Source organism: Balaenoptera ricei, chromosome 16 (genome assembly GCF_028023285.1).
Source record: "Balaenoptera ricei isolate mBalRic1 chromosome 16, mBalRic1.hap2, whole genome shotgun sequence".
NCBI classification, from domain to species: domain Eukaryota; kingdom Metazoa; phylum Chordata; class Mammalia; order Artiodactyla; family Balaenopteridae; genus Balaenoptera; species Balaenoptera ricei.
This window is the reverse complement of record NC_082654.1, coordinates 51,089,060-51,114,818: the sequence shown is the minus strand read 5'-3', so window position 1 is coordinate 51,114,818 and position 25,759 is coordinate 51,089,060. Positions and strand designations below refer to the sequence as shown.

Here is a 25,759-nt window from a genome sequence, read left to right as displayed (position 1 = left end):
TAATAAAAACCTGTAAATAAATCATGTCCAAGTCCAGGGAAATAGATAAATCATATACTCAGAAAATATTATACACCCATGAAAATTAACCAACTTTGTTACACAGAACAAACGTTATTAACATAATGTTGAATTTAAAATTTAGTCCCAGGAGAATATTTACAACATGGTATCCTTATTTAAAGTTCAAAACCATTTAAACTAAACAATGCTTCGAACAGGAAGAGTGTGGCATGTAAATAATATGTGATAGAATCATAAAAATAAGGGAACCTACCATGATAAATAACTATAAGACCTATTAAAATGTATAGAATAACTGTTTTCAGGCCTTTATATATCAACCATGTAGTACATGACTACATTTGAGATAATGAAAAAAACATGAGAAGCACCCAATAGTCACACTAGATCTTCTTACCTAAAGACATTTTTCAATCCATTTTGCATATATATCCAACAAAAGCACGGATTAGCAATCTCAGTAGGTGGGGGGAACAGTTTGTGGTAGCAAGGTGAGACAAATTTGTGAAGCATGTTGAGAGAGGAATAGCTGCAGTGAAAAAGTACAAAATATCTCTGCAAGAATTGCATGCATCTTCTTGAATCTCCTAGGATATGTATCCAGCCCGCAAAGAATCTATGAGGATGTGATTGACCTGCTAGGAGGATGGAGAAATAAGCAGGTATTTCAGAGTCTCAGGATGCTGGAGCTATGTTAAACTTTAGGCTCAGCAAACTGTAAACATCTTGATGAATATCAATCACTTTCAATTGAGACCCCAGGAAGCTGTGTCCTAAAAGTAAGAATTCTATTTTAAGAGTGAGGGAAAGATTACAATCATCAGAAGAAGATAATACAAGCCAGACCCTTCAACATATCTCACACAATGTAAGTGGAGAGATTCCTTAAAAATCACAACTTAACAAAACTGACTCAAGAAATAATATAAAATCTAAATACACTCATTGCATGTGTATGTGTGGTCAACATGAGTTTGCTTCACTAGTGGAATCTCCCAAACATTTAAGAATGAAGTTACACCCATGTCACAAGTTCTTCCAGAGACAGAAACAAGGCAAACACTTTCTACCTCATTTTAAGAACCTCAGCCCTTGATAATCTTAATACTAAAACCTAACAAGGACATTATCACACAGGATAATTACAAACTCTCCATGAACTTAAAGAAATTATCAACAAAATATTAGCAGATTAAATGTGGTGATATACAAAAAGGATAAGGAATTATGACCTAGCAGGGCTTATCTGAGCAATGAAAAATTCCGTAACTTTCAAAAAATCAATCAAAGTGAAAGTTTCTTAACAAGATGGTGCAGACTCATTTCTCCCTCCTCCTCCCTGTTAAGTACAACTATACACCCTGGAAATAATGCAAGAGGCAACCAAAGGAGAACTTTGAAAGATAGAAAGGGGGCAAACTGGTCAAAGAACCCAGGACTGGAGGAACAGCAGAGTGATAGAGTGCCCTATGGTCCCCAACCAACAGAAGAAAGCAAAGCCTTGAATTGGGAACTACAATCTAGCAACAGAAGGTGGCCCATGTAGGCTCATTCTCTGCCCAGCCAGCCCGGCCCAAGAACACTGGAAAGGGAGATCCATCAAGAGCCTGTCTGGCAACAAATGGCCCGGTCTAGAAACTACTCTCCTTTTGCACCAGCCTGAGCACCAGCCTGATCCAAAAAAAGACACCAGGCAGCTGGGCAGCACTATGAAGGGGGTCTCACCACGTGCTTATAGCCCAGGCATCCCTTTTGTTGCTGTGGGCACAAGACTCTGTTCCCCTACCAAGAGACACTGAGGCAGCTTGGCAGGACCAACAAGGGAGATTCCACCACGGCTAGTGCTCAGTACATGAAGCCTCTTTTTCCCCATAGGCCTGAGAATACCCTCCATCACCGAGAGCCACCAGGTGGCCTTAGCAAGGTGCATCCTGCCACAGCCTGGACTCAGCCAGGTAAGTGCTCTCCATTCCCCACAGGCAGGGTGGTCTGGCCTCAGGTGCCCAGCCTGGGAAGTGCTCCTCATCTTCACAGGCCAGAGATTCTCTTCCTTCAACCAGAGGTACCAGGTGGGGTCCATCCTGGAGAAACCCCTTCACCTTCTTCAGGAAGCATGAAGAGGGAGCTATAGGAGCCCAATGGCACCAGGTAAACCAAGCAGACCAAATCAGCAGCACAAAATAGCACCAGCTCTTAAAATTAAGTAGTCATTGTAAGCACAGCAGACAAAAATAGGCCAGACATGTATGCTTAAACTAAACAAGATAAATCCCTACTAAAACAAAAGACTTAAATAGAACACAGTCTCCTAAGATAATTACCATGAGGTTCAGTATATAATAAAAATTACTCAGGCTTCCCTGGAGGCGCAGTGGTTAAGAATCTGCTTGCCAATGCAAGGGACGCGGGTTCAAGCCCTGGTAGGGAAGATCCCACATGCTGCGGAGCAACTAAGCCCGTGTGCCACAACTACTGAGCCTGCACTCGAGAGCCTGCAAGCCACAACTACTGAGCCGGCGTGCTGCAACTACTGAAGCCCATGCATCCTAGAGCCCGTGCTCCACAACAACAGAAGCCACCACAACGATAAGGCCACTCACTGCAACAAAGAGTAGCCCCCGCTCTCCGCAGCTAGAGAAAGCCTGAGCACAGCAACGAAGAACCAACACAGCCAAAAACAAATAAATAAAATTTAAAAAAAAAATTTTTTTTTTTGGGTGAAGTAGAAAAGAATAGCTTTATTGCTTTGCCAGGCAAAGGGGGCCACAGCAGGCCCATGCCCTCAAAACTGTGTGTCCCAACCTGGAGGGGGTAGTGAGGAGTTTTATAGTAATGGTTCAAAGAGAAGGGCATGATCAGCTGGTGGACGTTTTTCTGACTGGTTGGTGGGGAGGTAAGCAGGAGTTAGCATCATCAGCCTTCTGGTTCCAACCGGCCTGGGGGCTACGTGCTTGTGGGCAGCATACAATTAACTTCTCCCACCTGGTGGGGGTTTCAGTATGATTTTAGACGTTATCCGTTCCAAGGTAGTCTCCCAACCAGGTGTTAGTGCCCAAAAAGTTCTCACAAAGAAACAGCACAGAAGACGTCCCCAGTGGTGTTGACAATGAGCGGGAGTTGGTCTAGCTGTAAGTTGGGAATAAAGGGTCAGCACCTGGTTTCAGGACTTAAGCTCAGCTTCTTGATGTCTCATTGCAGAAAGAATTCAGTGAGAGACAAAGTGATAGGTAACAAGTGGGTTTATTTATAGAGAAACACACTCCACAGACAGAGTGTGGGCCATCTCAGAAGGTGAGAAAGGCCAAAATAAATAAATTTATTAAAAAAAAATACTCATTATATCAAGAACCAGGAAAATCACAACTCAGATTAAAAAAAAAAAAGACAATCAACTGATGCAAAGACCAAGACAATCAGATGTTAGAATTATCTGATGAGGATTTTAAATTTCATTATAAAAATGCTTCAACAAGCAATTACAAATTCTCTTGAAACAAATGAAAAAAGAGAAAATCTCAGCATAGAGAAAGTATAAAATAGAACTAAATGGAAATTATGGAATTGCAAATTAACAAAAATAAAAAACTCACTGGATGGGATTATTTTAGAGTTTAAAGGACAGAGTATAGAATCAGTAAACTGGCAAATAGAACAATAAAATTTACACAACATGAGACTGAAAAAAAAATGAATAGGGCCTCAGGGCCCTGTGGAATAATAATAAAATATCTAACATTAATTTCATTGGAATACCAGAAAGAGAGGAGAAAGAGTGTGGGGATGAAAGAGTATTCAGATAAATAATGGCCGGCAATTTATCAAATTCAGTGAAAGACTTAAACTTTGAGATGCAAGAATCTAGGAACCCCAAACAGGGTAAATTCAAGGAAATCCATAACACAATACATCATAATACAACTTCTGAAAAACAAACACAGGAAAAAAAAATTTTTGAAAGCACACAGAGAGAAACTAGCCAGAAGAAAACCAAACTAAATGACAGCAGATTCCTAATCTGAAACCATGGAGGGCAGTAGAAATGGCACAACACGTTTCCAGTGCTGAAAGAAAAGAATTCTCAACCACAAATTCTGTATCTGGCAAAACTATCTTTCAGGAATGAAAAAGAAATAAAGGCATTACCAGATGAAGGAAAATGAAAAGAATTTGTGGCTAACAGACTGATCCTTAAATATTGGCTAAAGGAAGTTTATTAAACAGAAAAGAAATGGTAAAAGGATTCTTGGAGCATCAGAAATAATAAAGAACCACAGAAAGAGTAGAAATATGAGAATATACAATAGATTGACCTCCTCATGAGTTTTTAATATTTCATATTTGATGATTGAAACAGAAATTATAACACTGATACTCAAGACAATGAAATTTAAAAGTGAAGAAAGAGACCCAAATGGAAGTAAGATTTCCATATGTCACTCAAAGTGGTAAAATGTTGACTGATAGACTGATAAGTTGCATATGTATATTGTAATACCCAGAGCAACCAACCACAAACACACACACACACACACACCACACCACACACACACACACACACACACAAATGAAACTGAGGAAATCTGAAAGTGAGGCAGATTCATGCACTGGATCAATGTCTGGACCATGCACTGGACCATTGGAAGAAACAAAGGGTATATTGGATCTCGGGATCTCTCTGTATTATTTATTACAACTGAATGTGAATCTACATTAATCTCAAAATAAAAGTTTAACTTAAAAAAGAATATTACGAAAAGGAAGAGAAATTAGGAGGTACCAACCTTTCCAAATACTGGAGCATATTGTAAAATAATAATATTCAAAACAGCAAGGTATAGTATTAATGTAAAAAAGAGAATTAATAAGCTAGCATCAAAAAGGAAAAAAATAAATCAATGCAATTTACTGCATTGAGAGTAAAAAGTGAAAATATAAGTTATATAATTATCTCAATAGATGTAAAAGAGTCTTTGACTAAATGTAAAAATGCCTTTGACTAATACCCCTTTTGACAAAGCTGTTACCAAACTAGAAATTCAAGGGAATTTTCTCAGTCTGAAAAAAGAACACTTACCAAGCACATTGGGACTTCCCCGGTAGTCCAGTGGTTAAGAATCTGCCTTCCCGGGACTTCCCTGGTGGCACAGTGGTTAAGAATCCACCTGCCAATGCAGGGGACATGGGTTCGTGCCCTGTTCCAGGAAGATCCCACATACTGCGAAACAGCTAAGCCTGTGCACCACAACTACTGTGCCTGCGCTCTAGAGCCCGCGAGCCACAAGTGTTGAGCCCACATGCCACAACTACTGAAGCCCCTGCGCCTAGAACCCATGCTACGCAACAAGAGAAGCCACCGCAATGAGAAGCCCACACACCACAATGAAGAGTAGCCCCTGCTAGCCACAACTAAAGAAAGCCCACGTGCAGCAACGAAGACCCAACACAGCCAAAAATAATAATTAATTAATTAATTAATTAAAGAAAAAGAATCCACCTTCCAATGCAGGAGACGCAGGTTCAATCCCTGGTTGGGGAACTAAGGATACCACATGCAGCGGGGCTACTAAGCCCAAGTGCTCTGGAGCCCACAGACCACAACTAGAGAGAAGCCACAACAAAGAACACGTGTGCAGCAACTAAGACCCGACGCAGCCAAATAAATAAATAAAATAAATATCTTTTTAAAAAATGGTGCATTATAAAAAGTTATCCTCTGAGATTAAGAACAAGATAAGGATACCCACTATCATTACATCTGTTCAACTTAAATTAATGATCCTAAGTAGTGTAATAAGTAAAGAGAAAGGAATAAAGGGCATAAAAATTTAAGAAGAAAAAAACCTCTCATTTTTCATAGATGATATGATTGTGTGTATAGAAAAATCTTAAAGAATCTTCAGGCAAACTATTAGAATAAATCAATAACTAGAGTTCACTAGAAACAAGTTTCATATACAAACCAACTATGTTTCTATATACACACAATGAACAAGTAGAAAAATAAATTTAATATATACTATATATATTATCATAAATGTCAATATCTGGGGGCAAAAATCAAACAAAGGTTATTCATAATCTCTACAGTGAAAGCTACAAAGCTCTCTTGAGAGAAATTAAAGACCTAAATAAATTCAGGGGATACTATGTTCATGAGTTAGATTACTGAATATTAGTAAGATGTTAATTCTCCCTAAGTTGATCTAGAGGTCCATGCAATTTCAGTCGAAATCCTAAATTTATAAGAAAATGCAAAGGGCCAAAAATAGCCAAGTCTATCTTTTCTGCCCATTCCTTCCTACACAAACCACAATAAAGGCTCTTGTTCACATTTTACCCTGCTGCTTCTGCCTCCTGACTAAGCCTGGTGCGTCCCCATGTGGCCCTGTATGGTGTGGTGTGCCCCCTTCTCTTAGGAATTGTAACAAACTATCTTTTCAATAGCAGGGATCTCCTGACCTGTTGGCCTCACCATACCTGAATAATAAAACCTATATTTTAAAACACAATAAAATGAATGAACTAAAACTATATACGATGATAGTAATAGTAAATCTCACAAACGTGATATTAAGCAAAAGAAGGCCGTTACAAAAGAGGTCAGAATAAGTGCGTTAGACGTCAGTAGTGTTTCCGCTCATGAGTGTAATGACCAGAAGGGGGCATGAGGGAGCCCTCTGGGGACACTGGTGATGTTCTGTTTCTTGTTGTAGGTGTTGATTGCATGGGTGTGTTCAGAAAATTCACTGTGATTTACTCATGATTTAGGCACTTTTCTATATGAGTGTTACACTTCAGTTTTCATTAGAAAAACCACTAGGATTCAGCCACAACTATATTCAGAATAAATAAGAACATTCCAAAACTGGAAAGAATAAAAATAAATTATCTAACACTTCGTATCATAAGTTTAAAAATTAACGATGAAATGAATACTAGCAGCAGGGAGACAAGAAGGAAAAACAAATTAATTAGAGTAACATAAAATGCAACAAAATTGATTAAATAAATCAGAACTAGTTCTTTGAAGAAATCAATTTAGAAAACTTCAGTCAAGTCTAATCAAGAAATAAAGGAAGACAACACAAAAACAAAATAGTATCAATGAAGAGAAAGATATTTCAACAGGTAGATATTTTTAAATTATTTGCAAATACTATATCAAGCTTTAATGAAACATTTGAAAATGCCAGTGTTTTCTAAGATTTTCTGTACAGCAGGTTACTAAAAATGACTCGAGGAAATGTAGCAACCAGAAAAGAAATTTTTCAAGATATCGAAGTAAAAGCTCCAAGACCAACATCTAGCCCAGATAATTTTACAGTTGAATTTTTTTCCAACTTTCAAGAGCTCTGTCCATACAAGGGCAAAAGAATGAGCAATTCCTCATCCACATCATGAAGGGAGTAAACCCTAATACAAGTTGAACACAAGCATCTGAGAGAGAAACTATTGGTCACGGTCACATATGCATCTAGGTGGAAAACTTCAACTGCAATAACAAAAAAGCAAAACAACCGTTATATGAAAACAGAAAGCCAGGGCCAACTCCTGGGAAAGTTCTCCCCACCTATAAAAAGGAAACACAGAAAAGAATACCCTCTTCTTCCCTGTGCTGCTGTCCTTCTGGGTATGGCAGTTGGAACTGCCACAGCCATCCTAAAACTATGAGGAGAGCTCAGACTCCACCCTGTGGAAAGCCAAGAAGAAAGATGAAAAAGACCAGAGCCCTTGATCTGGGCACTGATCGTCTGAAGTGGCCAACCCTGGAGCCACCCTAGCTCCAGGCCTCTTTTCATGTGAGATAATAAGTCTTCCTTATTCCTTAAGCCACTCAAAGTGAGCATTGTTACTTGCAGACAAGTACATTCTAATAATATACAAAGATGAATTACATTTAAGAAGAGGAAGAAAAGAAAGAAAAGAGTCTAAGAATTTTTTAAAAATCACTGAGGAAATACATAAAATTTAGTAGAACATATGATAAATATGACATTCAAGTCCATGGGGGAAAGGAAGGATTACTGGATAAATGACAGAAGGAGCCAGTACTGAAAAATGTAAAAGATAGGCCATAACCTCACAATTTACCCCAAATCTAATCCCAAGTAGATGGCAGATTTCATTGAAATATAATCAAACCATAAAAATACTAGAAGAAAGTATGGATGAAGAGTATCTACTTTGCAAACTGGGAATGGCTTTCCAAAAAAATATAAACACATACATTTTTAAATGTCCCTATGTGAAAATATTTTCTTAATTCAAAAGCAAAGGATAAGGGACTTCCCTGGTGGTGCAGTGGTTAAGAATCCGCCTGCCAATGCAGGGGACGCGGGTTCAATCCCTGGTCCGGGAAGATCCCACATGCCGCAGAGCAACAAAGCCTGTGCACCACAACTACTGAGCCTACGCTGTAGAGCCCACGAGCCACAACTACTGAGGCCCGCACACCTAGAGCCCGTGCTCTGCTACAAGAGAAGCCACTGCAATGAGAAGCCCGCACACCGCAACAAAGAGTTGCGCACCCTGGCTCGCTGCAACTAAAGAAAGCCCGTGTGCAGCAACAAAGACCCAACGCAGCCATAAATAAATAAATAAATAAGCAAGCAAGCAAAGGATATATGGGAACAACATATTTGACACAAATAACTATCAATTCCCTTCCGAAAGACAGGTTATATGAGTTGACAAGAAAAATTTCATTCCTGATATAAAAAAGCAAAGGACCTGAGGTATAATTTACAAAATGTGAAATATATATGACCAATGATCACATTTTTAAATGTACGATCTCCTAAAAAATGCAAATTTAGTAGCATTTTTTCATACTGTTACCAAATTAGCAAAAATGTTTAATATATCACTCAATTTTTGAGTATAGGATATAACAGAGACTTCCATATATTACTGATGGATGTGTAAATTATTAAATCTTTCTATAATGAATTTGAAAATATGTATGTATCAAGTACATCAAGAACCTAAAATTATTATCTGTGGCTTGGTAATGCCACTTACTAAAAAAAGTTAAAGAAATATAGATGTAATAAAAGTATACATATTTTGCATATCTGTCACAATACTATTTTATAATAACACGGTGAAAATGCCTAAAGATACATCATATGGAAAGATAAAATTAACGATGGCTCCCTGTTAGTTGAGTAATGTGTTTCCATTAAAAATAGTTGTAAAGAATAGTTAAAGAAGTGAGAAAATACTCCCTAGACAGAATTAAGTGGAGAAGTCAGGATGTAAAATTTATGTACAATAAATAGCAATTTGATAAGTACACATATTACTATCTCTATCTCTATGTGCAGGGTGATGGAAAAAAGAAAAAAATAACTATAAGGAAAATGCACCAGAAATGCTAACAGTATTTATTTCTTGGTTCAGAGATTATAGCTGACTTTTATATTCTTCTTTTCATTTATCTGTCTTTTCTAAACATTTTACCCTAAATGAGCATGTATCGACGCTATCTTCAAAACGAAGAGATGTCACTTAAAATGAAATATTTAATCATATCTTTTCCTCATCCCTTTACTCAGATGAAGCAGCAGTGTTTGTTTTGGGTCTCAGCTCTATCCAAAGTGGTTCCGCACAAGGGTTTGGAAGGGCTGACATTTTACTTGGGAAATACGCTGCAGGAATGCTAATCCACGAAGAGACTGAAGTTTATTTCTCTTCTGTGACTCCCTGTGCATGGCCAGAGTCTCTATCAGAGCAGCTTAATAGAGACACCGCACAATTCTCAGGCTGGCTCCTCCCAGCCCCACCACCGCCCACTGCCCACCGCCCCTTCCCCATTACTGAACCCACTGCGAGGCTCCTGGCACTGCGGCGGGAGCCACCAGGTAAAGGATCCCACCTGGGCTCTAAGAGGCAGCTCCTGCTTCATTACCAGAGCTCTCTTGTCCGCTGGCTGATACCCTTTCCTCCTGGCCTCACTGCTTAGAGCTCCTGGACCCTGAGACTGTGGGACAATTTGTAACACAGTGCAGCAGACCTGGGTTAGAATGTTAATGATGTACTTCCAAGCCCGGGGAGGGCTGGGGTCCTATAGCATGACAATCACTCCATGATGAGCAATTATTACTCTGTGAATTATTTTCACAGCAGCCACAAGGCCCTGCCAGGGACATGACATCAAGAGAGGCATTTGATTCCTGTCCAAAGCCAGCTTTTACGAAGAATCAAAATTGACAGAGAAGACAGAAGAAACGTCTTAAACAAGTAAAGGAGAAGGAAGGCCTCCCATCTCCCTGGGTAACTGCTGGAACAGGGAGGCTGAGCCAAGGGCACTGGTGGAACTTCATGTCAGCAGGCTCTAGAGCGATGGGAAGGAACTATGGGGCCCTAATGCTGGCCGGGGGAGTGGGGTGGGCGGCAGTGGAAAACAGGCTGAGGGGAGTGAGGGAGTCACAGAACTGCATCATCCTAAATTCAGAAACGATGTTCCAGGCCCTTTGCCACACATCCCCCCACCCCCACCCCAGGAAACCTGGCTTCCAGCCCCAGCGCAGCCACCTGCTTGTCGGTACCACCTAACTGGGTCTCTCCAGGCTCTGGGCCTCAGTTTCCCAACTGGAGCTGCACAGAACACCATGGAGAGGCTGGGGACCAGGGAGACCGTTCAGGTGAAGCTCGAGACCCCCTGTCCCAATTCCCCACCATCATAACCACTGCATGTCTGCTTCCACGACGGTTTAATATATTTGGGTTGCAGTAAGGTACTGCTGCAACAGATTTTCTAGGACTAGAGAAAAGCTGGAAAACCACTGGGCTAAATCCTTTCTCAGTCTCTTGGTCCTAACTCAATTCTACTCTATGGAAAGGAGCATAAAACAGTCCCTTTCTCTCTCTCATCACACCAGGGTGTCCTTTGTCCTGGAATGTCAACGCATAAAGCAGCTTCACAGTCTTTCCAGATGCTTCCCGCCCACTTCTCCACCCTCCTGCCCAAGGAGACAGGCTAACCTCCACTGAGCTAGTGAATTAGGTGGATGGTGCCCATGGGAAATGAGGTTCAAAGGGCCTTCAGACATCTGGCAATTTTCCCAGAGTTTCACTGTATCAGGGAACCTCGTTAGTGGAAAGGAATGATTCCCCCACAATGGAATCTTTAGGACAGAGAAGGGCAGACATCCTCAGCAATCATGTCATGGAAGAACGTTTCTGCTGGGCTGTGGCTCACGTTACACTCTAGGCAAGTCATGCTTGTGGAGAAGAGGATAACCATGTTTTCCTTCTTCCATTCATCATATCAAAACAGTCCTAAAAACAAAATCTCATCAGAGGTGAAGCCCCCAGCTCCCTCTCAGCCCTTGGTCTTTATAAGGAGTGGAATCTGCCCCCAGGCATGGAAGCGGGGATGGGCACTGTCCACCATGCAGAGCCCTGCTCCTGTCTCTGGCCTCAGGCTTTGGCACACGGGTGTGGAGAGGAGCTTCCTATCCAGGGCACCTGCAGGCAGAAAGCTGTGCTCTAAGCCTCCCTGTGCCTCTCTGCTCTTGTGGGATCTGGGGTAGAATACTCAGAGAAGGTGTACAGCTCCAGCCGCCCGAAGCTGATGGCCCAGGCCACACGGGAGAGCTCTCACTGCCAAGTGCTGCATCAGGGTCATTACTCTGGCTGACCAGGAGGTTCCTATTGTTTGCACCTTCCATCTGAGAACGTGAAAATTCAAAAAAAGGAAGTGGCTGCAAAAGCTCAGGAGCGCAGAGCCAGGAGCATCACAGAGGCCCCCAAGTCAGGGAGACAACGTACTGCGATGCATCTTTGCCCACAGTAGGTGCTCAGTGGTCCCTCCTTGGCTCCCTCTTGTCCTGTGCTTTAAACAACTTCCCCTGCCCCCACCTTTGGAAACTCTCCTACAGGTGGTCTCCACCAATCCCATCCCAGCTCATGTCATGAGCTGAGGACATGTGCAAGGACAAAGCCATGGGACCCTCCTCTGGAGACTTCCGTCCGAACAAAGAGAAAGCCAAAGAGAAAAGTGTAGGGCTCCAATAGGAACAAGCATGGGTCCCCAGGACAAATATTAAGCCAAGTCCTGTGGGACTGGCTGGACAAGACTTTCCAGCAAAGCCTGCCCCTGGCGGGGTTGCTTGGTAATCACCCATGCCAGACAGCGCCAAGCGGAACACAAAGCGCCAAGCGGAACACAAAGATGATTAATATTTTGCCTGGAGTTACACAGCAAGCAGGTGACATAGACCTTTGATTTTGCCATCCCACACTCCCTCAACAAGAACGCGCTTCCTGGATGAGATAATTTAATTAGTATTTGTCCAGCACCCTGCAGTGAAAGGCGATCACCCACTCCTTCCATCCTCTGGAGGGGCTGAGTAATCTACAGCCTCTTGATGCCACTTAATCTAAAATGTCTGGGTGACTCACCCTCCCCGAGAGTTCCCTCCAGGGTATTCACTTAAAGAAAACATCCATTTGCTCCTTAATTTAAACAATTCCTCTGGATTTAAATCTTAAAGAAACTACTTGGTTTTTGTTTTTGTGTCTGTTTGTTTACTGTTGTTATCTTTCAATATAGATCGATAGATAGATAGATAGACAATATATTCATATATTGATACATATCATCTTCTGAGGGAACCCCTGACACTGCTCCACCATGAGAGCATTCTGCCATCAGTCCAGTTGGCTCCTCTATCCACAGAGATGCAGTTGAGGGGGCCTCCTCAGAGCTGCCCTTGCCTCCTAAGGATGACTGATCTTTGCACTGCCTTTTGTGTGTCTCTGAACCCTAACCCTACCATCACATCTGCTGCCCACCCTCAACTTTATTTTTAGGTTGCCCCAATTTCCCAGCCCTACCCCTCCCAGCCCCATCTTCCACCAGGAACCACAGCTCAGCTCTGCCTTTAAATGCTCTCCTAGACCCCTGCCACTCTGTCCCAATGCGCTCTCCTTGCTTCATCCTGAACCCACCCAGGCCTTGCTTTAAGGCACCCTGGGCCTGAATAGCAAACATTTGCTGTGGTAAATCCCATTCCCTGCTTTCCAGATAACTTCTCCTTAACAGAGATAAGCTGCCAGGCAGACAGATAACAACTGGGATATGCAGTTATTAAGGGCAAATTTTAAAATGACAAAAGATTACATTTAAAAATAAAGCCCACTTGAAAATCAGCTTCCCTTCCAACTCAATCACATTCAGACCTCCTGCTCAGCAGCTCCTTATACCGAGAGATTCCAGCTCCCATTGGCTTCAGGGTACTGGAGGAGCGTTGCCATGGCAACACGGAAGGCCCAGACACCTGAAATGGGAAGTGGAGGACACAGTACCTCCCGTCTCTCAGGCACCTGGAGTAGCCAGCATGACCCCAGTCAGCTGCCTAAGACGAGGCAGGGAGCCCTACAGCCAACATTCCCACCCAATGGGGGAACCTTGGGGTTAGAGCTGAGCTAAAAGAAAGTGGAGGGGGGGTAGCAAAGGAGCCAGCAGGCAGGGCCTGATTTTCTAGGACCTCAGAGGAAGACTTGGGGATGAAGGCAAGTCCTGTGGCAAATATGAATGGTCACTGAGGCAGGCAGCTCCTTTCATACCAGAGTGACTGAAAGGGCTCCCTGGTCCTGGTTTCCCCTTGCCAGGTGGGAGTCCCAACACAAGCCAGTTTCTATTGTGGCCATGAATGACCCAGACCAACGCTGACCACCCATCCCCAGGCTCCCACCCACCAAACCTCACAGCTTTGGGCATCCCTAACAGACATCACAGGTCATCTCTGACACCCTTGACATTGCAGGCCACACCCTGGCTTCCCAAGGTTTCACACCATAGTCACTAACCCCCTTTCTGATGCCACAATCCTCCGAGCTCCCAAATGTCATCAAAGCTTGGGTGTCACCATTGCCTCACAACAAATTATTGAACTTCTTATTATTTGACCAACTCATGACTATACTTTCTGTCACAGAACAGGCTGAAAGTCCACCATCCCCACATCACAAATGGACCCTCCAGCCAACCCAGCCTCTCCCTAGCAAGCCAGGCCTCCTCCCCATGTTCTAACTGATGAGTGCTTCCCCCCTGCTTTCCAGCTCTCACACCCTCCACGACTTCACACATGCATCCTTCCATCTGGTCCTCAAGGAGCACAGCCAGAGAATGCCTTCATCCAGATTCTCAGTACCCCAACATCATGTAACCCCTTCCTGCCCCTCTGCCGCCCCCAGCCAATGCTAGAGGCCAGGCTAGAGGGCTCTCTATTAGAGGTTTATCCCACCTGCTGAGAACTCACCATGCCCTTCATCTCCAGGGCACTATCATTAGTAGAGATGTCTCCCCCTCAAATGTATAGAAATGTGTGTGTGTGTGTGTGTGTGTGTGTGTGTGACTGCAGGAGCCTCTACCTGAGTCTATGCCAACCAACTCATGCTTTAGTGCTTTCCTGATTAGACGGAGCCCTGTGACCCCTTTACATCATGGGTGCTCCCATCCCTGGCTCCAACAAGCACGTAGTCTTCCCGTGCAGGCCACCTGTGGGAGAGCATCCCTGGCGAGCCAGCAACTGCCCTTACCTGCACCCCCGCTATTGGCTCCACACCGGCTCATAAGCACCGCATCTGAGGTCCCTTGCTGGATAACTGTTCCATCCCCTTGCTTGCCACACTGACCTCTTGGTCCTAACACCTTATTTGACTCTTGACTTCACAGGCCTCCCCTTCAATTTGGCGAGTTTCAACTCTGGGTAAAGGCCACCTTGCCAGACCTCAATTCTGAAAATCCCCGCCATGGGGTGGGGGAGAAAGAGACAAAGTATCACTGAAAAGAGTCCCCAGGCCTGCCACTTGCATCAGCACCAAATAAAGGCAAGTCAAAGCCCACCCTGAACTCTGCGGCTCACCTGTCTCTCACTTGTGTCTCCAGTGGGCGCCTGCACTGCCTACTTCTCACGCTCCGCGCAGCTCATTTTCTGGCCATGGCTTTGCCTCACTCTTGATCGGGGACACTCTCTGGCCATAACCTCTGCCTCCTGCCTCAGTAACAGTCACACCTGTCCCCAGAGTTGGGCTGATTTCAGCGACTCACATCGCCCCTTCCGGCCTAGTCCAGGACCACAAGGCTGGTCCTCCAGGCCCAAGCAGCAGGACCCACTGGCACCAGACGCCCCTGCTGCACTCAGAGCTGAATTAGTGGCACTTTCTGTCCGAAACCCCTTGGAGCCCCCTCCCCACCATGCCCCACAAACACCAGCATCAACAGCAGCATCTGCAGAGAAAGACTGGAGAGGGGACTTACGTGCCGGTTAACATCTCCTTGGAACACAGGCCCAACGCGTGGCAGTAGGAAAAGCAGGAGGTGCGCGCCCCGAGGCTTACCTTCCGCATGTCTTTGCCAAAGGTCTCGCTGTAGGTCGTGCCCAGGATTTCAAACTGCACGTAGGGGTTCGATCTGTCTTCCCGAAACTCCATCACCCCTGTGAGACCAGTGATGTGGCCCTGCGAGAGAGAAGGAAAAACCATGAGAGGGTAGGGCAAACGTGGACGGGCAGGGGATGGAATCCCAAAGGCAAGGAAGAAAAAGGAAGTGGTCGCCAAGGTCTGGGAAACAATGGACGCACTGTAATAAGGCCAGAGGTGCTGGCAGTCCTGGGGCCTCGGAGCAGGATCAACACTTCCTAGGCCCTTGCTCACAAGGGAAGCTCCTAGGCTTGTCCCCGTCATTCATGCCATTGACATGATTAGAGCATCTGCTTTATGCCACACACCGTGCCAGTCCTGAGATTAGAGAGGGGCAGCTTTTGTCCCCACCCTCCTGGAGCTTACAGTCTTTCACTGCAACCTGCTCTAGGGGCTCACCTTAGCCTGAGCCAAGAGGGAACGCCAAGGTCAGCGAGAGCCATCTCACACAGGTGGCGGAAAGTGGCAGGGCAGCGAGCGTGAGCATTGGAGGCTAAAACCCAGCTCAAGTCCTGGCTTTGCCACCTTGGGCAAGTCATCTCCCGTCTCCCAGCTTCGGCCTGGCGTTAATTAAGACCCACATCACAGAGCCTGCAAGGGCCGAAGGAGAAAATGTGTACAAAGCGTGGTGTCTGGCACACACCGGATGTAGGGGCGTGCCAGTCCTGCGCCTCTCTCTGGTCGCTCTGTGGGCTCTGGAGTAGCAGGCGGCAGAGGGGCTGAGTGAGCCTGTGCTGAGCCCTTTTCTTTCTTCAAGCCTGGGGTGGGGGGTCACATCCAGCCTTGATCTCCCACAGACTGTAAGCAGGGAGAGTCCCAGAGAATGAGCTGGCCCCAAAGAGGCCCCCGCTCGGGCTTGGGCTGCAGCAGATTCAAACCAACATCAGACTCCATTCACTGCTATAGAAACCATGCAGAATTTACTGTGATTAAGACTCCTGGCACTATAGATTTCCCTAAATGTCTTTTTGAAGCCTCTCAAAGCCAATTCACTCTAACACGTCTTCTGCGGATTACCCAGTTCACTTCAGATCCAGTCTTTTGATGGATTTACTGTCACACCTAAGCATATAGGACACATGATGTCCTCCATGCTGAGGTGTGACAAGAAATCCACCAAGTCATAGGTATGCCGATGTATGCACAGGGATGCACACACACACACACAAGGTGAGGTCCTGCTGAGTAGCACGTGCACTGCCAACTGAGACAAACTCTCCTGGGGACAGTGGCAGCCTGCAGAGTGGGGTATCTGGCAGGCATGAGCAAGCTGGTTGCCTCCATTTTTTACTTACTTGTGATCTTGGGCAAGTTACATAACCTCTCCGATACTAATCTCCTTATATAAAACGAAGATAATAATAACACGCATCCATGAACCCCAGCTCACCAGCTCTCAAATGCTGGGACAGGAAGAGTGGCAAGGGGAGAGGCCTGGGAGGGGCCTGGCTGGGTGACCACAGAAAGAGCTCAGCCTCCTGGAGCGGGAAGAGAGCAGGGGTGCGAGAAGGGGCTTGTCTTTGGCCTTGGCCTGGAGGGTGCCCCTTGCACACACCTTTTTGATCGTGTCCAGCATGGACCTCCCTCCATTCCACGGCTTGGTGGACTTGCGGATGCAGTTGAGGCTTGCCATGCTGTGCCACTTCCGGTCCTCCAGCTTCCTGTGGAAGGCGTTGGCCAACATCAGGACACTGTCGTACAGGTAGAGGTTAGAGATCTGCAAAGACAAAGATGGTGAAACCCTTTCCACTGGTGCCTTTCCAGGGACAGGGAGAAACCAGGAGAGGACTAGAGTGACCCACGATATTAACACTGAGAAGTGGGGCCCAATACCCAGGCCATGATCTTGCGGCTTCCAGTTGGTCATCCAAGCACCCAGCCAGGTGCTGGAGTCCTGAGTGGAATCAGACCTGGCCCTGCTTCAGGAACTAGAGTGGGAGGTGGATCTGTACATCAACAGAACCAGTGCGATCAGAGCCATGACTGAGGCTTGGACACAGCTCTGTGTAAGACTTGGAGGGGGCATCACACTCAGGTAACAAAGGATGGAGGGAAGGACGGGCAGAAAGCTCAGTCTAGAGGGATTAGGATAAAGGGTGGGCAGCACTGTAGGGAGGGCGCCACATTTGAAGAGGCATGAGGTGCAAAGAAGCTGGGCCAGGTAGAGCAGGTTCCACCAGCATTTTCGGCAAAGGACGAGACAGTAAAGATTTTAGACTTCGTGGGCCTTATCAGTCTCTTTTGCAACTGCTCAACCATGCTGTTCTAGCAGGAAAGCTGTTCCAAATGGTACAGACACAGAGGCTATGCCAAGAAAAGTTTATTTAGAAAATAGACAGTGGGCCACAGCTGGCTGACCCCTGGGTTAGAGGGACTGAAAACAGTTCAAGATGTCTGCATCAAGGGGACAGTACGGAGGCAGGGATCATGACCTTGTGGGCCATGCTAAAGAGGCACAACATAGGTGGCTTCAGGATCTGTGCCTGAAATCAGATCTGTGCCTTAGAAAGACCACTCTGGTCCCTGGACAGGCCTAGGGTAGATGGTGGCCTGAGTGACACTGGCAGCTTGTGTGAGATTCTGGAGGCCACGGAGCCTGCGCTACAGTGACATCACTGCTGGCTAGGGGACGCATTTGGAATTTGCAACCATGAGCCTCTGAGAATTACTCCTTTGCTTAGCTGTCCACAGTAGAGCTGGATCTTAGAGGTGACATAGTCCCTCTCAGAACTCTCGAGAGCACGGTAGTAAGGGAAAGTTTGTAAAAACAGTGAGAAGAACGGCACCACAGTGGTGAGATGCAGGGGTGAGACAGGTCTGGGCCACCCTCATGACCGTGATTAAGACCCGGATGGGCATGAGCCTGGACTCCAGCGGTCACAAGAGCCCTTGGTGGGGAGGAGGGCAGCCCTGCTTTCCGAGGTTACCACCACCCCACCCCACCCCGCTCCTCCAAGGGGTTGTCACGGAGCATGAAGTGGGGGGGGGAAGTAACACCCATCCTCGGTCAGGTTTGTGACCCCTCAGGGGTAACTGTTGCACAAACAATCATTAGCCAAAGTGGGTCAAGGGGATGATTCTCTGCACACCTCAGCAGCAAGGTGTCTGCTAAAAATATTTCAGAAAAACAAAATCGCCAGATATAAATAGGAGAATATGTTGGCCTCACAGGACTCCTGGGAAGATCAAATAGGATCCTTGGGCTGTGGGAAGAATTCCAGCCACCTCCCACTGCTCCCCAGTGTGCCCCTCACACTCTCAACACCTCCATATCTTGTTCTCAGCCTGCAATTCCCTTCCTCACAAGTCTTAGATGGGATACCCCCAGAGCAGAGGCCCAGACAGGAACTTGGGTGTTAGGAACTGTCCCCTGCAACTGAAATCAGAGGTGGCCCAAAGGAGCTGGTCCAGGGCATCACACACATCTGCTCCATCGTGCCCTTTCCCCAACTCATGCTAACCTCCGGGGGTCATCTCTGCCGTGACAGGTCTGAGCAGAGCTGACCTCTTCCTCCACAGATGTCCCTGTGCTTGACCATTCCTGCACAGCCCTGTCCTATCCACCCTCAACTGGTGTCCTTGCAGTGAGCACAGGGATGTATGTCACTAAGGCCTGCAGGCCTGCATGTCTGACGCCTCTCCATTCGGTAGGTGGAAGATGGACAGGAGATGTCTCAGAGGTGGCAGGAGCAAGCCTGACGTGACCGACCACTGCTGATTTAGTTAAACAAGGTCCTCAGGCCATAGGGAAGCAGGCATGTCAGTGCCTAGTGACCTTTTTCAGGGTCCTGCACTACACAGATGCTTACCTGACAGCAGAGAAAAATCACTCCCACCACCGGGAATTCACCCCCTGTCCTGCAGGGAACAGACAGGACAGAACACTGTCTCCCACTCCTTGAACCCTGGGGGATCATTGCCTCGATGAGAGAGACAAACCCACTCCCTGCTCTTGTCAGCCCCCAGCTCTCAGGAGCCTCTACCACTGCAAAATTATTTCTGACATGTGTACCTCCCCTCTGAAATACAAACCAATAATGGAGGTGTTCTAAGAGGATATAAGCCACTTTGAGTTGGCTTGGTCTTATTTTTTATTTTATTTCTTCCAAAAGGGTAACTCAAAGCTGAGAGTCCTTGACGATGTGAAGATTTCTCTTCTCAAGACGTTTGTGGATCTCCCGGCCACCCACTCACAGCCAATGCTATTCAACCAGCTGGGACCCTTTGACCCACATCCCCGCCTATACGTGCATTCACACACACACACGGGGCAACACCTCCCCTGCAGTGGCCCAGACTAGCGCCCAGTGGAATTTCCTTTTTTTCCCCTCCAGCACTTCTAGTCACAATAAATTAAAGTACTTAATTACATAAGTGATTCATACGATACAAATGTATGAATGCAGAAAGGCCTGACATGAAGAGGAAAAAACAGGATGTGACTCAGAAAGGCCAAAGGAAGAACAGGCTTGAGCAATGCTCTTTTCCAGGTCTATATATTTTCACTATCTCTAGAACTCAGCACCAACCAAGACACACGGTTGGTGCTTAACGCATGTGTGATGGATGGATGCATGGTGGATGGGTGGATGAGTCTGGATGGATGGGTATGTGGGGGTGAGTGGGGAAGATGGGTGGATGGATGGATGGATCTCTGCTAAGAATGTACACATTGATCTTGGTTCACAAAAAGAGAAAACATACAAAATAGCACGAAAAAGAGATTTTCTGCCTCCAACTTTGACTTGAGAGGGGACCTCCTCTGTTCAAACAAAAATCTGGTTCTCATTTATAGGTTGCTCAGAATGTCTTCTTGAGCCTTCCTGAGTCAACTTGGAGTTGTTTCCATCTCTCCACTCACTCCTGCCCCTTCTCTTGTAAGGTGCTGTCTCAGTACTTCTCCCTGCCTTGGCAGAAGCTAACACTCCAGTACCGGCCTGTGGCTCCACGGTCTGCTCACCAACCTCAGCACCCTCACGTAGGTGACTTGCCAGGTCCACTGGTGGGTATACACAGGCAGGGATGCTACCCTCACAGTCTGGTTGTCCAGAGAAGGGACTTTTAGGGGAAAAGATCAAGAACATAGAGTAAAAAGGCAGCCTCTGCTTGGGGCTCCCTCCAGGTCCTGACAAACATAAGAAAAGCCTTTCCTCATGGTGGGTGGGTGAAGACCAGTGTCCCAGTGTCCCGGCTTGGTCAAGCCAGGTCCCTGAGCCAAGAGGAGAAGTGTAGAAGGACAGAGGCTCTCAGCTGCATGGACCCTCGCTCACTGCTGGTCTTGAGGGGCAAACAGCCCGAGCTGGAGCTACAGGTCACAGGGTCAGAGAAGGGGCCCTGGCCTGAAAGAGTCCTTGCCTCTCTCCTTCACATCTCAGATGACGTCCAGCACAGAGTTCACTAGCAAAAGACAAACAAGCAGAGCAGACACTGTCACCTCACCCCTCTGCTGGCAGGAGCCCTGGGCTCTGGCTGGCCTAGGAACACTGCAGCACTAAAGTGACAAAAGACTGTAAAAGCATTTCAGGTAAGAGCAGGCTTGAGAAGCTAAAGAGAGGCCAAGTGTCGAGGCCAAGGGCATGGCAGAGGAAAGACCCAGATGCACAGCAAAAGACCTGGGACCAGGTCAGACATGCCAGATGGAGTGAAGTCAGAGGCAGACAAGAGCCAGAGCTGGGAGAGGCCTTCCTGGGAGCCTGTGGCCTCCATTCTAAGTGGATACGCAGCTGCAAGGGGCCCAGCTGGTTCAGTGAGCCACCTAGAGATGCATGCTGGGGTCCCCTTTTGCTGTCATACAGTACAACTCTTACCCTACCATGTGGGGAGCTTAGCTGGGGCCCTGGGAGGATGAGCAATAGCTTTGGATTCATCACAACCTGGGCCACCACCACTCACTGCTGAGCCCCCAGAGTGGACAGCAGCACATGGATATAGCACATGCTTGATAAATGCTCACTGTATGGGTGAATTGAATCTCCTCTGGAACTTACCTGCGAGGTGATGTTGAACAAGTCATTTAAAGCTCTAGCCTTATCTTGATGACAATAAAATACAGTGCGATCAGTGGCCCTGGAGAGGTGCAGTGGGGCAGCCCTGATTTACCCGCCCTGTGAAATGCAGATGGTGATAACCCTGGGTGCCTAGTACCATCCTGAGCTCTTTGCATGCATTTCTGTTTTGGGGGGTAACAGGGACAGAAAGGAATGGAAGGGGAAATGAAGGACCCCAGCAGGCTCCTGACTTCAATGTGGATGAGCTGAGAGCTTGTCCAGGGGTATCGCTGGCGGCTGGGGCCCAGCGTGGGTCTTGCACACAGAAGCGTGGGGGCTATCGTGAAAAGCAGTCTCTATCTTCCACCACCACTCACCCTCTCCTCCAATGCCCCTTGGTCCGAAAGCTTTTCAAGGGCAAGCAGGGGTCATATCTGGCTTCTGTAGATTCTGGGTCAAAAGACTGAGCAAGGATCAGCCCTGAGTCTCACATCTCCAGCATTGCCTGAAATCTGCTCACCTGGGCGCACGTCCCTGGCTTCCTCCTGGCCCGGCAGCAAGGTCACGACTGCCACAGCCTCCCGGGCCTGATCCAGGCCTTTCAGGTCTGCATGTTCTGAAGGGTTGCAGAGTTGCCCTTTGAGAAAAAGGCCACTTCTCTGCTCCCGGGGTGTTCTATAAAAGCTGCCAATACAGGAAGGCCCAGAGTGAGGGCCTCTACAATACCCTGACCCAGGTTCCTGAAAGGGAAGTGGCTTGGCCCACTTCAAAGGCCTGACATTTGCACTGCAGGGCTGGCTCAGCCACGGGAGCCTGGGGCACAGCCAATCCTGCAGCAAGACCACCCAGGTGTGCAGGGGAGAGGAGAAGGCAGGCAGGATGTGACTAGGGGCAGCTGCAGACCAGTACCTGTGGGAGGTGCCATGCCCTGCACACTGTCACCGGCTGCCCGTCCCCTGCCCAGCCTTAGGGGTTTCACCCCTGGGGAAGCTTCCTAACATCCTCTCTACATGGTCACTTCCCACGGCCACTGCATAGTTCAGGTGCCCTCATTTCTCCCTGGGGAGATGGTGACCCCTGGTTACCTCGTCTCCCAGCCCAGACCCTCCAATTCCACCCTGCACCGAGTTGTCACTCTCAGATGTACATCCTGCCCTGTCACATCTCCAAGGGCTGCACCCCAAGCCTTGGTGCCCTGCAGCTGCCCTCCTCGATGATTGATTTCCAAACACTTCTTGCCTCTCACCCCTTGCCTCAGACACTGAATTCAGCCCCTGCTCTCCTTGGCTTCTTGGCCTTTGCATATGCCATTCTCCATAACTGGAACGTGCTACTATACGGAGATTAAAATTCTCAATTTATTTGGAGTTTGTGAGAATTCAGAGAGACAACATTTGTGAAATGTCTAACATAGGAACTGGCCCATAATAAGTGCTTCAGGGGTGTCTGTGGAATTAATGGATGTTGAATGAATAGTTTTAAATCTGCTCTTAGGAAAAAACACCGATGTAAACAGATGTCAAAGTGTTTGGAAAGAGGATGCCTCTTAGAATAGGAGTGATGGAGGACAGAAGCCACCCTGGGAAAGGAAACAGGACCTCCACATGGGTATATTCCATGTGGAACTGCCCATCTGTAGTCAGAATCTGGGTTATGTGCTCCCACGAGATGGGGGCATCCTGGCAAGGCTTGCATTTCCAAAGTCAATACCTACATAAGAGGCAGGTCCTCACATCTGCAGGAAACGGAAGACAGAATTCAGCCATAAGCTCTTGACTGGGGCTTCAGCTCTTGAGAAACCCAGGCAGACATTCCTGGCTGCTGAATAATTAAAGACCAATCACATGAAGCCAGAGGACCAAGGATGGAAAGATAACATGTTTTTGAACAGTTAACACCCAGAATCCCCACTACATCAGTAACTATATTTTATTTAGGAAAATACCTGTGTCAGCAGGAGCAAAGGCTACCAGTAAAATTGTTAAATTGATCTTCATGAGAAAATGAGGAGAATTTACCTTGGAGTCAAGACCCAGAGGGAGAAAAGAGAGGGTGGATAGGGAAAGGGAAGCCAGCAAGATGTGGAGAAAGGATGAGGCCCTGGGTGGAGGGGGTGGGGCTGTGGAGAAGCACACACGCCTTCTCCGGGAAGACTTCGAACCTTAGAGGCTGTTTGTGCAGCTGCAATGCGAAAGTCCCACCTCAACCTCCACTGTATGTGACACCATCTCCGAGACTTGGATTTGTTGTCTTGTTGAAACCAGGAAAGGCATTGATTTCCCATCTGGATCGGTACTGGGTTGGGTAGAGGCAGCCCCATCAGAAGCTCAGATGATTTTACTTCCTTACTGAGTCCCTAGCGGGAGGATTAGGGCCAGGAGTAATGAAAATAGAAGCCCCCTGTGAAATGTGCTGAGCTCTTCAGGAGACCTGTCCGCGTCCAGTCCTATCTGGACCTCAGCGGCCTGAGACCTATGCCCACCCCCGTCAGGCTGGAAGGGAGAGGCCCCGGAGGATGACGGCCCTGCTAGGTAGGTCCCTGGCTGTCTGCCTTCCCAGTGCTCTGTGCACGTTTCTCCACAGTAAATCTGAGAATTGAGGCAAGTCATATTAGGGTGCTCCAGCCTTGCCTCCCTTGCACTCCAGGGGCCCAGGGAACTCTTGTGCATCCACATTATCAAGGTACAAATCATCCTGGAAGGCAAAGGAAGATGAATGGCAGGCCAGGGTCACAGCCACACGGGCCAGCTGCATCTCGCCACCAGACCACTACCCACCCAACACCAAAACTAAAAATGTGGGAAATGTGCTCATTAAGAAAGGCTGCATTTCCTCCAGGCTTCTAAAGAGCCCAGTTTCCTCTTGCCTCCGTCATTAATCAAGCAAAGTAATTAATCAATCAAAGTGCAGGGAGACCTCACAGAGGCAATCAGCAGGAACTGACCTCTGACCAGATCCTTAGACAGGCTCTAGCCGTCCAGCGAAGTCAGACAAGCAGCCGGTAGAGGGTCCAGCTGGGACGACAAGCTGACGCCCAGATGTCACAGCTTGAGAAAGCCATCTCCAGGCGAGAGCTCTCTGCCAACCTGCTGCCAGCCCACCCGTCCTGAGAGAGGGCGCCACGGCCAGGCCTGAGGAGGGAGCCGATGGTGGCAGAGGGCCAAGAGGATGGGGATCTCTGCTCATGTTGAATCCGAGGAGGGGGGAGGGGGGAGAGTTGTGGAGGAGCATTTGCTATACCCGAGGCTCTCTGGCCTCCAGTTGTACACATGGCCACCGGCGGCCAGAACTGCAACGAGCTGCACCCAAGCAGACCACCTGTTCAACTGGCCCTGACAAAGGCATCGATGATCACGCTTCCCCAGTCTGGCCCCTACATGTTCCATCTGGGTCTTCAGGGTGAAGAAAACCAGAGAAAGTGACATGAAGTCCAAGGTAGCTCTGAGGTGAGGAGGCTCAGTGTTGCTCCAGAGGAAAGAATTCTACAGGCACGTTGACAAAAAACTTGTAAGCTGGGGAAAGAGTCCAGAAAGCCTTAAAGAAACAGGGATGTAAGGGGCAGGGTGAAATGCTTTAATAGATTGAGCGAGGAAGGAGTGATTCCATCTATCAAGCCATTCCACAACTTTAAAATGCACAAAGAAGAGAAATTCCAACCTGAGGGAGCATTTTATAATAACACCACATTAGCCCCTGCAGCCTAATTCAAGCATCAGGCTTCACAGTGACCAGACAACACAGCTTCTCTCATTCACCTGACCCGCCTTGGAAACACATTTGAATAGAAATGGGGTAACAATGTGACAATGTGTCTGTTAGGTCAATTATAGCCCTGAAGTCACCAGGCAATGCAGTTCTGGAGACCAAGGATGCTAAAGATGCTTCTCTGACCAAGGCTACCCATGAAATCTGAGCAAAGTCTCAGGGGTCCTTAAGGTCCGGTTGTCACTTTTATTACTGGCTGAGTAAGACAGGCCCTAAACTAACTTGTCGAGAAAACAAGAATCAGAAACACCCAAATAAGACAGTGCTTTGTAGGGAAAAATAAACAACAGCATTGCACACTGGCAAAGGCAATACTTTTGGAGCCACTAGAAGCCACTTATTTAAGTACTTTTCTTCCAAAAGACGTTCTCTTTACTAAATAGGAACCAAAATCATTTGCTATAACAGTGCCTGGTTGGCTCTGGAGCACAGAAAGCCCTGACCACAGGCCTAATAGAAGAAGATGGAGCTTCTGAGGCCAGCTCAGTACAGAAGCAGAGAGATGAATGATCCTGTAAAAATCCCCCGTTTTTGATGGTCTGCTTGAAAAC

At 46.9% G+C, this 25,759-nt stretch overlaps 1 protein-coding gene across 1 annotated transcript in view; it reads right to left on the bottom strand.

Moving 5' to 3' along the window:
* GRID1 (glutamate ionotropic receptor delta type subunit 1) overlaps positions 1 to 25,759 on the bottom strand; it is a 647,037-nt gene that overhangs the window by 174,796 nt on the left and 446,482 nt on the right. The window contains exons 7-8 of the mRNA XM_059899403.1: positions 17,012 to 17,173; positions 15,376 to 15,495 (exon numbers count right to left, since the gene is read on the bottom strand). Coding sequence (XP_059755386.1) covers positions 15,376 to 15,495; positions 17,012 to 17,173 — 282 coding nt within the window. The remainder of the gene's footprint in view (positions 1 to 15,375; positions 15,496 to 17,011; positions 17,174 to 25,759) is intronic.